Source organism: Rhinopithecus bieti, unplaced genomic scaffold, assembly GCF_001698545.2.
Source record: "Rhinopithecus bieti isolate Rb0 unplaced genomic scaffold, ASM169854v2 scaffold_32008, whole genome shotgun sequence".
Lineage (NCBI taxonomy): Eukaryota > Metazoa > Chordata > Mammalia > Primates > Cercopithecidae > Rhinopithecus > Rhinopithecus bieti.
Genome location: NW_016814433.1, coordinates 741268 through 754779, shown reverse-complemented (window position 1 = coordinate 754779; position 13512 = coordinate 741268). Strand labels below are relative to the sequence as shown.

At 39.9% G+C, this 13512-nt stretch overlaps 1 protein-coding gene across 3 annotated transcripts in view; it reads right to left on the bottom strand.

Annotated features, from left to right (window-relative positions):
* The window catches only part of RABEP1 (rabaptin, RAB GTPase binding effector protein 1), a 115052-nt gene that overhangs the window by 43306 nt on the left and 58234 nt on the right, over positions 1-13512 (bottom strand). For 2 of the 3 annotated variants that reach the window (XM_017850509.1, XM_017850510.1), the window contains 3 exons: positions 10059-10262; positions 6618-6778; positions 3642-3761 (listed from right to left, as the gene is read on the bottom strand). In XM_017850509.1, coding sequence (XP_017705998.1) covers positions 3642-3761; positions 6618-6778; positions 10059-10262 — 485 coding nt within the window. Of the gene's footprint in view, positions 1-3641; positions 3762-5270; positions 5474-6617; positions 6779-10058; positions 10263-13512 lie in introns of those variants that run through there. The other variant, XM_017850511.1, reaches the window with a different exon arrangement.

The following is a 13512-nucleotide window of genomic DNA, read 5'->3' as shown; positions in this document are numbered from 1 at the left end:
AAAAAAAAAAAATAATAATAATAATAATAATTACTACCTTAGCTTTCCTGTTTTGGAACAATTTTGGCTAATTATCTTTAATTAGAAATTTTTTTTCATTTCATGTTTTCAAATTTATTTGTGTGACATTGTTTATAGTACTTGTTATTTTTAAATTTCTACTGATTTGTAGTTGTATCCTCTGTTTTTTTGTTTGTTTGTTTGTTTTTAAGACAGGCTCCCTTGCCCAGGCTGGCGTGCAGTGCCGCCATCATGGCTCACCACAGCCTCAACTCCTTGAGCTCAAGTGATCCTTCTGCCTCAGCCTCACAAAGTGCTAGGATTACAGGCATGAGCCTCCCCACTTAGCCTCACTTCTGATTTCTCTTTTTTTGTTGTTTTCATTTTTTCTGATCAGTCTTACTAGAGATTTGTGTACAGGTTTTCCATTTCTTCATTATACTGATAGTCTCTATTGTTCTTTTGCTTTTCTATTTCACAAATTTATATTATTCATTTCCATTTATTTATTTATTTATTTATTTTTTGAGACGGAGTTTTGCTCTTGTTGCCCAGGTTGGAGTGCAATGGCAATATCTCAGCTCACTGCAACCTCCGCCTCCCGGGTTCAAGCAATTCTCCTGCCTCAGCCTCCCCAGTAGCTGGGGTTATAAGCGCCCGCCACCATGCCCAGCTAATTTTTTGCATTTTTAGCAGAGATGGGGTTTCACTATGTTGGCCAGGCTGGTCCCGAAATCTCCTGACCTCAGGCGATCCACCCACCTAAGCCTCCCAAAGTGCTGGGATTACAGGCATGAGCCACTGTGCCCGGCTCAATTTGTACTTTTTTTTTTTTAAAGATCTGGCATTATTCACATCATTCTAAATATTTTGTAATTACTTTTTCCATGAGTATTTTTTTCATGTCCAGGCATTTTAACTATCATTTTAATGTAAATAACTGAATAACCCATAGTTACAGAATTGGGTCTGTGTAACCTCAATTCTAAGATAATGTATCTAAAAATAACTATACCTTGTCCCAGATACTATCCTAAATGTTTACAGGTATTAATTTACATGTTCCTCATAATAGCCATATGGTGGCTATTATAGGAATTAATTTATATGTTCCTCATAATAGCTAGATGGTGACTATTAAGGTGGGCTTATTATCCCCATTTCACAGTTGAGAAAATCAAAGCACAGTATGATTAAGTAATTTACCCAAGGTAACCCAGGCTACCAAATGCTGAGCTTTTAACTATTATGTTCTAGTACTGTATGTGATACCATCTTGTTCTTGGATACCAAGTTGTGCGTGTCAACTACAACTAAATTATTAACCTGATAGTTCAAAATGTCTATAGCTCTACTAATAACTTTTTCTGATTGTATTCTCTAAAGGTCAATTTTAATCTGCTACTGTATTTGAGAGTGTCAGTTTCTCCTTGTAATTGTCATTATTAGTTCATGCATTTCATGACTATGTAAGGTGCATTCAAGTTCGTAACTATTACATCTTACTTATGAACTGTTTTTTAGATAGGATCCTTCTTTATCTCTATTAGTGGCTTTTCCCCCTTATCCTATCTTTGTGATACTACACTTGCTATAGCAGCTTTCTTTTGGTTCGAATTTACATGATATACTTTTATCCCTTTATTTTCAATCTTTTTTATTTTCTTTTTTTGAGATGGAGTCTCATCTGTCGCCCACGCTGGAGTGCAGTGGTGTGGTCTCAGCTCACTGCAACCACCTCCACCTCCCGGGTTCAAGAAATTCTCCTGCCTCAGCCTCCCAAATAGAAGGGACTACAGGCGTGTGCCACCATGCCTGGCTAATTTTTGTATTTTTAGTAGAGACAGGGTTTCGCCATGTTGGCCAGGCTGGTCTCGAACTCCTGACCTCAGGTGATCCACCCACCTCGGCCTCCCACAGTGCTGGGATTACAGGCATGAGCCACCGCGCCCGGCCTTCTTTTAAGACAGAGTCTCACTCTATCACCTAGGCTGGAGTGTAGCAGCATGATCATGGCTCACTGCAACCTCAACCTTTTGCGTTGAAGTAATTCTCCCATCTCAGCCTCTCAAGTACATGGGACCACAGGCTCACACCACTATGCCTGGCTAATATTTTCAATCTTACCTTGTGGTTTGACTTTAGACATAGCTCTTACAAGTAATATAAAGTTAGATTTTTACAATCCAATGTGATAATCTCTTTTAAACATAGGTATCAGTTTACATTTACCAAGACTACTGATAAATTCCATTTTATATTGTTTTGCTTATTCTCTCATTGCTTTTTTCCTACTTTCTTCCTTTTTTCTGGGTGTGGGGAACAGGGTCTCACTCTGTCACCCAGTCTGGAGTGCCAGTTCACTGTAGTCTCAAACTCCTGGGCTCAAGTAATCCTCCCATCTCAGTCTTGAAGTAGGTGGGACAACAGGCATGCACCATCACGTCTGGCTAATTTTCTGAAAATTTTTTGTAGAGACGTGAGTCTCACTATGTTGCCCAGGCTGGTCTTAAATTCCTGAGTGCAAGCAATTCTCCTGCCTTGGCTTCCTGAAGTATTGGGATTACAGGCGTGAGCCACAACACCGGGCCTGTTCCTACTTTAATTCTTTAGCTGTGTCTTTATGGCCAACAAATTCAGCAATACCACAGCTACATTATCTCTAAAACATCAATGCTGGAGCTGCCATCAGAAAACAAGGTCAACTTTGAACAGTTCATTTTCCTTAATAGGAAAATGAATGAGACGGGGTCTCATCTTTTTTTTTTTTTTTTTTTGAGACGGAGTCTCGCTCTGTCGCCCAGGCTGGAGTGCAGTGGCCGGATCTCAGCTCACTGCAACCTCCACCTCCCGGGTTTACGCCATTCTCCTGCCTCAGCCTCCCGAGTAGCTGGGACTACAGGCACCAGCCACCTCGCCTGGCTAGCTTTTTGTATTTTTTAGTAGAGACGGGGTTTCACCGTGTTAGCCAGGATGGTCTCGAACTCCTGACCTCGTGATCCGCCCGTCTCGGCCTCCCAAAGTGCTGGGATTACAGGCTTGAGCCACCGCGCCCGGCCGGGTCTCATTTTCTTAAGAAAATGAACACTAACTTTGTGACAAAGCAGCCATTTGTGATAAAACACCATTATTGTGATTATTTTAAATGTCCGTAAGAGCAAAACCATCTCAAAGCAGTTTTTTGATTTAAATTTATTTATTACTATTTCTGAGATGGAATTTCGCTCCTGTTGCCCAGGCTGGAGCACAATGGCACAATCTCGGCTCACTGCAACCTCTGCCACCCGGCTTCAAGTGATTCTCTTGCCCGAGTCTCCTGAGGCTGGGAGTAGCCGGGACTACAATCATGGGCCACCATGCCTGGCTAATTTGTATTTTTAGCAGAGATGGGGTTTCTCCATGTTGGTCAGACTGGTCTCAAACTCCCAACCTCAGGTGATCCGTCTGCCTCAGCCTCCCAAAGTGCTGGGATTACAGGCATGAGTCACCGTGCATGGCAGTTTTTTGCATGGTAAATAAAGATTCTTAAGATGCATAGTCTAAATTACAGGGTTTTTTTCCCTATTACTGATTCTAATTTTGTTCATGGTACTGGGGCAGAATCTTGGGTTTCAAGCAAATGGATTACAATGTTTCATAACCTTTGAGGCCTCCAGCTCTTTAATTTTGTCTTCAGCCTCTGTCAGTTTATCCTTCAAAGCTGCAATTTCCTTTTCCATTGGCATCACAACAGACCGAAGTTTCTCAGCATCTTCTTGGGCCTATGGTTAAAAAGAATTAAATGCCACGACTTATTCATTTACTGCTTTCCTAAGAAACTCTAAACCTTCCATTTGCTAAAACTTAGTATAACAAGTAACTCGACCAGGCACTATATTAACATTCACAAAACTGAATTAATGTCTAACTTTCAAATAGTGCATTACTTTGAATGTCAAGGTATAATTGAAGTTTTCCCAAATATTCCATTTAGAATTTGGGAATGGGAAAACTGATTGACTCAAACAAATTTGACTTCTTCATCAATTAAGAAAATATCCAATATATAAAAGGAAATACACATAATAAATTTTTTTTTTTTTGAGACGGAGTCTTGCTCTGTCACCCAGGCTGGAGTGCAGTGGCGCGATCTCAGCTCACGCAAGCTCCACCTCCCAGGTTCACGCTATTCTCCTACCTCAGCCTCCCGAGTACCTGGGACTATAGGCACCCGCCACCACACCCGGCTAATTTTTTTTTATTTTTATTTTTAGTAGAGACAGGGTTTCAGTGTTAGCCAGGATGGTCTCACTCTGTCACCCAGGCTGGAGTGCAGTGGCGCGATCTCAGCTCACGCAAGCTCCACCTCCCAGGTTCACGCTATTCTCCTACCTCAGCCTCCCGAGTACCTGGGACTATAGGCACCCGCCACCACACCCGGCTAATTTTTTTTTATTTTTATTTTTAGTAGAGACAGGGTTTCAGTGTTAGCCAGGATGGTCTCAATCTCCTGACCTCATGATCCGCCCGCCTCGGCCTCCCAAAGTGCTGGGATTACAGGCGTGAGCTACCGCGCCCAGCCCATAATGATTTTTTAAATTCCTGGGTTACTAAGTTCATGAGACAATAATTTCTTATGAATAATGAAAGGGCTGATTATATTTTAAACACCCAAAATAGAATGATGTGTTTTCCAAAATGTTAGAAAATTATGTTGCTATAAAAAGGCCTCCATCCAATTAAACAGAGTACTTTAAATATTATTTTACTTTTACCATCTAAATGAAACAAACCCAAAGAATGACCCTTAAAACTATCATTGTTTTCCAAAGTCCATTCTCAAAAACATGGATTAAAAGGAACCAACTTACATAAACTAGTAAACTGGTGAGAAAACGAATTTTCATTTCTTATATATACATACACTTACACGCAGAGAAACAAAGGCAGGCTCAAAAAGTTGGCTTTTTTCCTTCTAGAGAAACTGAAAACCTAATTCACTGAATTTAAACGAGTGCAAACTTATCCTAAGTTGTGCACGATAGGGAAAAATATCATAAATGCCCAAACGTGAGGTGGATTTTCCCCAAAACACATATCCCTCAAAAAACAGGGGTTCAGATTCACTTTGTTTTCAGGTCCTTACAAAGTCATCATTTATTTTATTTTGAATTAACTACTACTTGGAAAAGACAAGTTAAAATATCTCAGTCAAGGCTAGTTTAGGATGCTGATAAAGGTCATCTGATAAAAAACAACAGGGAAAAAGAAGGAGGGAGGAAGCAAAGAAATGATCACAAATCAAGTTATTTATTAATATAAATATGACTTCACAATTCCAAGTGCTGAATGTCATCATAAACAAAACCTTTAAAGAGCACTTTTAAAAATGACAGAAAGGTCATTAAAAACAAGGAAAATCTGAGAAACTGTCACAGCCAAGAGGAACCTAAGGAGACATGACTAAATGCAATGTGGTATCCTGGATGGGATCCTAGAACAGAAAAAAAAAGGACATTAGGTAAAAACTAATGCAATCTGAATACAAAAATGGACTTAGGTAGTAAGAATAAATTGATACGGGCTTATTAGCTGTGACAAATGTACCATGCTAATATAAAATATTAACAACAGGGGAAACTAGGCATGGAGTATATAGGAACTATCTTCCCAATTTTCAGATAATCAAAACAGTTCTAAAAAAATAAAAGATTGTGGAAATCATGAATACACATACATTTGAAGAATGAACTAAGAATTAAAACCAAAAGGCATGATAAATTCAATTGAAAAGAAAATCAATTACTAATTATTTTATATAATGTGATTTTAAATATGTGTATGCATATAAAATAATGTAAAAGTTCATTTAATTAAACTGGCTCAAAAGCTTTTAATATTTTCTCAATGATAAAATGTCTCACTTTACATTTAGTTGCCTTATGTTCAAGTATTATATGGTATTACATTCAAGCATATGTGGTACATAATGTGTGGTACACAGAAACCAAAGGACACTGAGAAAGAAGGAAAACTAACATCTATTCTAGAACTTCGCTTTAGACACAGTCATCAAGCAACAACACCCACTCAACTGATACTTAGGAATTCAAGCACCTATCTCCTAGACGCTATGCTAAGCATTTAGGATATACAAATAAAAAGCAAGCACATGTTCCCCCGAATCTATTTAAAAAAAAAAAAAGAGAGAAAGAGAAACTCTTGCCTTCATAGAGCTTATATTTTAGCAAGGAAAGAAAGACAGTAAACAATAAACACAATAGGTGAACTCTGTATAGTATAAGGAAATACGTGCTATGGAAAGAGAAAAACTAGAGAAGGATAAGGGAGACCAGAGTAGTGACAGGCGGCAGAGGGAAGTTGGCAGGTTGTGATGTTAAATGGCAGGTGGTCGGGATAAACCCCATGAAGTAGTGACATTTAATCAAAACTTTGAAGAAGATGACAGAGTTAGCCACAGATACAACATTATTTAGTACTATGTTTAGGTCTGTGTCCAAATAATTACTCTCACAGGAGATATCACAGTACTTCTATTACTTTCTATTACACAACAATATTAGAGCACTTTGCATTTGAATTCAAATATTTCTACAGATGAACACATTCCTTCATACCTTTTTCATTTCATTTTCTAAATTTTCCTCCTCTTGACCTTCAGACAGCCTTCTTCTTAAGTCAGCTATTTCCCTCTCTGCGGATTCTCTATACTGTGCCCACTGTGCTCGCTCCTGCTCCAGCCTAAGGTGGAACTGGTGCTCATAGTCACGAACTGTTTCTACAAAACATCACCACATATTTCACATCTAAGCATTATGAAAAAAAAATAACCTGGCACACGAAAATTTTTAAAGTTATATAAAAAGCTTACGTCTAATTTCTGGAAAATGTTTAATTCACTAAAAAACAAAACAAACTAGTTGTAGTTCTTATGATATATAGAAATAAGGGCTTTAAATCATCACTTCTAATCTTCACAATAAACCTGTGTCATGTATTATTTTACGAATGAGAGAATCTTAGGAAAGCTTAACTAGTCTGGCCAATGTTTCACGCCCAGAATGAAGCAAAGCTAGAATTCAAACTTAAGGCCAACTCCAAAATCTATGTTCTTAGACATATACTATGGTTCCCAAGGCAAATATAATATGTCGCCCCAATCCCACTACCTGAAAGTGTGAGAAAAGGGATATATTTCTGGAACAGTTTACTAAAACCCAAGACTGTAACTTGAGGCAAACTCTATAAGCTCTTTAAAAAATGGCTTTCTCTTTGATACAATCCTAAAACATGGTCGGGCTTAGTGGCTCACACACACCTGTAATCCTAGCACTGTGGGAGGCAGACAGGAGGATCACTTGAAGCCAGGATTTCGAAACCAGTCTGGCTGACATGGCAAAACCCCATCTCTACCAAAGAGAGAAAAATTGCCAGGTGCGGTGGCTCACGCCTGTAATCCCAGCACTTTGGGAGGCCAAAGCAGGTGGATCACCTGAGGTGAGGAGTTCGAGACCAGCCTGACCAACAAGGTGAAACCCCGTCTCTACTAAAAATACAAAAATTAGCTGGGCGTGGCGGCAGGCACCTGTAGTCCCAGCTACTCGGGAGGCTGAGGCAGGAGAATCACTTGAACGCAGGAGGCAGAAGTTGCAGTGGGCCGAGATCGCGCCACTGCACTCCAGCCTGGGCAACAGAGCAAAGCTCTGTCTCAAAAAAAACAAAAAAAGAAAGAAAAAAGAAAAATTAATCCCAGCACTTTGGGAGGCAGAGAAGCAGGAGGATCACTTGAGGTCAGGAGTTCGAGATCATTTTGGCCAATGAGGTGAAACCCCGTCTCTACTAAAATTACAAAAATTAGCCAGGCGTGGTGGTGGGCACCTGTAATCCCAGCTACTGGGGAGGCTGAGGCAGGAGGATCACTTGAACCTGGGAGGTGGAGGTTGCAGTGAGCCTAGATCGTGCTACTGCACTCCAGCCTGGGTGACAGAGTGAGATTCTGTCTCAAAAAAAGAGAAGGGAAGGGAAAGGGAAAAGAAAAGATTATCTGGGTGTGATGGCACATGTCTGTGGTCCCAGCTACTTGGGAGGCAGAGGCACAATTGCCTGAACTCAGGAGGCGGAGGTTGCAGTGAGCCGAGATCGCGCCACTGCACTCAAGCCTAAGTATGTCAAAAAAAAAAAAAAATGATGTGACAGGCCCTGTTGATTGCCCATTAATTTCCACTCCTTCGTCCTTACTGGTAAGACTCCAATTCTCTTTAGGAAGTCAGTGTGCGCAATTTTAAAACTACATTGTCCAGTTTCCCTTGTAGTTATGAGTGACCACACACTTGGTCAACAAAGTGAGGGGGATATGCTGGGTAGTTCTAGAAAACTTTTGCTTTTCTGATGCAGACTGAAGGAGAAGCAGCTATTTTTCAGCTGAGGCAAAGATTAAGTTGAAAACCATATGCTAAGGATGAAAGAACAGAAGGGCTGAAGGAGTTTGAGGCATTGTTGACATCACGGAACCAACGCAACCAGGCCTAGTGTATCTACCTTTGGATTTCGTGTTCTGGGAGAAAAACGAACTCCTATTTTGGTAAATCACTGCAGTCAGGTTTGTTACATGAAGCCTAGAGTAATCTCTAGGTCATAGCTACATACTCAGAAACAGGGCTAGCTTCACCTGCCTTTTTATAAAGAGCACTAAGGCAAAAAGTGACACACAATTGCAAACACAGTGGAAAAAGTCATCACTATTTCACATTTAGAATATTAACTAGTCCAGGCCGGGCACGGTGGCTCACACCTGTAATCCCAGCACTTTGGGAGGCCAAGGCAGGCAGATCACGAGGTCAGGAGATCGAGACCATCCTGGCTAACACGGTGAAACTCCGTCTCTACTAAAAATACAAAAAATTAGCTGGGCGTGGTGGCATGTGCCTGTAGTCCCAGCTACTTGGGAGACTGAGGCCGGAGAATCGCTTGAACCAGGAAGGCAGAGGTTGCAGTGAGCCGAGATCGTGCCACTGCACTCCAGACTGGGCGACAGAGTGAGACTCTGTCTCAAAAAATAAAAAATAAAACAGAATATTAACTAATTCCAGGAACCCAAAGATTCAGTGACAACTTACTTTGTTTCATCATCATCTTCTCAGAAATTTGGGAAGTAATTAAGCACTAGTGCCAAAAGGAGTCTGACACTAAACTATGTCTCTTCTTTTAGATGAAAGGTGGCAGCCCATGAAGCCTACCCTAGCCCATAGGCCATTCTACCCAACACAGTGTAGTGAAGATTTCATATACAAAATTTCTTAAAAAATCTAAGCCAGGCCGGGTGCAGTGGCTCACACCTGTAATCCCAGGACTTTGGGAGGCCAAGGCAGGTGGACCACCTGAGGTCAGGAGTTCAAGACCAGCCGGACCAACATGGAGAAACCCCATCTCTACTAAAAATACAAAATTAGCCAGGCATGGTGGCACATGCTTGTAATCTCAGCTACTTGGGAGGCTGAGGCAGGAGAATCGCTTGAGTCCGGAAGGCGGAGGTTGCAGTGAGTAGAGTGAGCTGAGACTGCACCACTGCACCCCAGGCTGGGCAACAGAACGAAATTCCATCTCAAAAAAAAAAAAAAATTCTAAACCATATGGCCAAACTACACTGGAAGGGCAATAATTAGCTGAAGCTCATCAGTGTAAACAGTTACTTTACCCTTTGCATGGCAGCTCTCTCTACTCCAGCACATTCCCTGTGCCCATACAGCTTTATTATTTGACATTACTAGCCTGCCATCTTAGAAGACATCGACTTTTAAGCCTTACGAAGTACAGTCCTCATTTAATGCATTATCTCTATAACACTCCTATTATAACTCTCCATTATTAAGTTAGATACCATTGATATACCCATTTATGTTATCAGTGACTTCTCTTTTATCTGAAAGTATATCTTGATGATGACAGTACATAAAACCACAAATGAAGCTCTGGATATATTTTAAGATTCTCTGAAAATATTCTCAATCATCAGAATCGGGTATCTTAGAAAATCAAAAAATTGATCTGTTTGTCTTTACCTTTCATAACAGCCTGAAGTGAATCAACTTCTTCTCTCCACTGTCTTTTCACTTCATCTATAGCTTCTTGCTTGGTGTTCTCAGAGACTGTGGCAATCGCCTTAATGTTCTCCATCTCTGCTTGAGCTTCCCACAGCTGGGTTCGAAGGTGTCCCAAATCATCTTGTGCAGCTTGTAATACTGCATTTTGCCTCTTCAGATCCTCTGGAGAGAAAAGTAAAAGACAGTCCGTGAATGTTCACTTTCATCAGACTGGCATTCCGATAAAGAAATAAGGTTTTAAAAATATAAACATACAAAATGACCCCCTTTTACTAGAGATGAGACTTAAGGTATGCTGGGTATCACAAACCAATTGCTACTATCTATCTAATGATCCAGTGGTTACGGTCATGGTTTTAAAGCTCAATTGACACATTCCCATCTGCTGACTAAATGAACTTGGTCATGTTATTTAATCTCTCTGATCTAGGTTTCCACATCTGCAAAATGGAAGTTAAAAATAGCCACCTCACAAGGTTGTTGTAATGATAATTTATTGGAAATGCTAATTAGTACAGTACCTTCTACAAACATTGAAAAAATGTTTAATAAAAGAGAAAAGGGCCGGGCGCGGTGGCTCAAGCCTGTAATCCCAGCACTTTGGGAGGCCGAGACGGGTGGATCACAAGGTCAGGAGATCAAGACCATCCTGGCTAACACAGTGAAACCCCGTCTCTACTAAAAAATACAAAAAAAAAAACTAGCCGGGCAAGGTGGCGGCGCGCCTGTCCCAGTCCCTCCAGCTACTCGGGAGGCTGAGTCAGGGGAGAATGGCGTAAACCCGGGAGCGGGAGGCTTGCATGGAGCTGAGATCCGGCCACTGCACTCCAGCCCTGGGGCCACAGAGCGAGACTCCGTCTCAAAAAAAAAAATGAAAATAAAATAAAATAAAATAAAATAATAAATAAATAAAAGAGAAAGAAAGCCGAGCACGTGGCAGTGACTACACCTATGTTCTTTAGAAGTAGCATTAATTTCTCAGCTCCCTCTTACATCTTTTAAATACTAAGTTGACGTGATATGTGTCCTCCTACATTGTTTGAAGGCCCAGGAGAACATATGTTTGGCCAAACTGACTTCAAAAAAAAGATGAACTTATTAACAGTATATGGGGATGTGTGATTGTTTTCCCATACCCTTAACAACAGTCACTATTTTCCGTCTTTTAAAACTTCTTGTAAATATCATGGGTAGCAAATGGTCATTTTAATCTACATTTCCCCTGTTAATAAGGAGTTTGAGCATCTTTTCATATATTTACTACTGACTCATTTCCTGTTTGGTGATATTCTTTACATTTGCTTCTAATGAATGATTTTCCTTCTGATCTGTAAGAGCATTTTATATATTCTGGATATTAAATCTGTCTTCTCTTACAAAACTTTTCCCAGTCAGCTGCTGTGTTTCTTTAAAAAAAAAAAAAAAAAAGTTAAGAGATAGGGTCTCAATTGTCGCCCAGGCCTGGAGTGCAGTGACACAATCACAGACCACTATAACCTCAAATTCCTGGGCTCAAACAATCCTCCCACCTCAGCCTCCTGAGTAGCTAGGACTGCAGGCATGCACCATCATGCCCAGCTAATTTTTGAAATTTCTTGTACAGGCAAAGTTTCACTATGCTGCCCAGGCTGGTCTTGGCCTCCTGGGCTGAAATGATCCTCCCGCCTCAGCCTCCCAAAGCACTGGGATTATAGGTGTGAGCCACTGTGCCTGGCTTTAACTTATGTCTTTTAGCATCTCAAGTTGTAAGGTATTTATGAAAAAAAAATTGTTCATCTTTATAAAATTATCAATTTCCTCTCCAAAGCACAATAAGTAAGCCAAACTGACCAAGAAAATAAACTGATTTAAGATCTAACTCTACCACTAACCAGCTGTATGACTTTAAGGAAATCACAAGACTCCCAAGCCTCGGTTTCCTCATGAAGACAGTGGCAATACTTTCTTGCATAAATTTCTAACTACTTATAAAAATCCAACAGTAAAATAAAAGAACTTTTAAATGTTGTGAAACATTCATTGTTATCAAACAATCACAGGAGTTAATGATTTGGTAGTCCAAGTTACAGAGGGAAATACCTAGTCATGCTAAGTTGTTTTGAAATCTTTACTTTCTCAACATCAGTTTCCATCGCTCTTAAAATACTCTGAATCTCTAGCCAAAGACAGTTTTAAGAACATTAATTACAAAAAGGAATTGTGTAAAGTCGCTTAAAGATGGACACCTAGGAAGTCGTGGTAGGCATGCAACCAGGACTAACCCAGAAAGTTATAAACACGTGAAACCACAAAGGAAAAGTTTATGTGTGTCAACTCTATATTCTGAGTCTCAAACTATTTCATAAAAGTGAAAAAAAGAAAAAGCATTATTTCTGGGATACTTGATTCATTTTTGGGTACTACAATTTTTTCAAGGCTCAAGTTTATATACTTAACAGGTCCTCGTGCTAATTACCTCTGGTACTTTTGATTTGTTGGAGATTGCCCAGAGGTATTCACTACCATGCTGTCATTATGAAAAGAAAAACTGTAAACAAATACCAAATCTAAATATCCATTTTTGGCACTTAAAAGTGAAATAGAGAGTCTGGAGGAAGACTTGGTGAACACTAACTTTAGTTATTATATATGAATATATACTATATGCGAATGTTATATTTATATATATAATACAAAAAAACAGGAGACAAACAGAAGTTTAAGATAAAGTCAGAAAATCTTAATTTTTTGTAGTAAAGCATTTCAAACATGTTTGTCAATAGTAGGAGTTCCAACATTCGTTTATTGCTTTTACTGCTGTATATGTAATTATAAAAATTTTCAAGCATATTCAGAAGTTGAGGGTATATTACAACAATCCTTCATACAACTTTCACCAAGACTCAACAGGAATCAAGATTTGCCATGCTTATTTATTTTTTTGAGACAGAGTCTCGCTCCTGTTGCCCAGGCTAGAGTGCAGTGACACGATCTTGGTTCACTGCAACCTCTGCCTTCTGGGTTCAACAGATTCTCCTGCTTCAACCTCCCGAGTAGCTGGGATTACAGGCACGTGCCACCACGCCTGGCTAATTTTTGTATTTTTAGTAGAGACGGGGTTTTGCCTTGCTGGCCAGGCTGGTCTTGAACTCCTGACCTCAGGTGATCCATCCGCCTCAGCTTCCCAAAGTGCTAGGATTACAGGTGTGAGCCACCACACCCAGCCTGCCATGCTTATTTAAACTATCCTTTTTCTTTCCCATAGTATTTTAAAGCCCCAGAAATATTACATTATTTAATGTACTGTACAGATGCATCTCTAAAAATATGGAGAGTTTCTTATATAAACAAAGTGCCACTGTCACACAAAACAAAATTAATGACTGCCTGATAACTAATACCAAATCTCTGGTAAAACTCCAATTGAACAAAA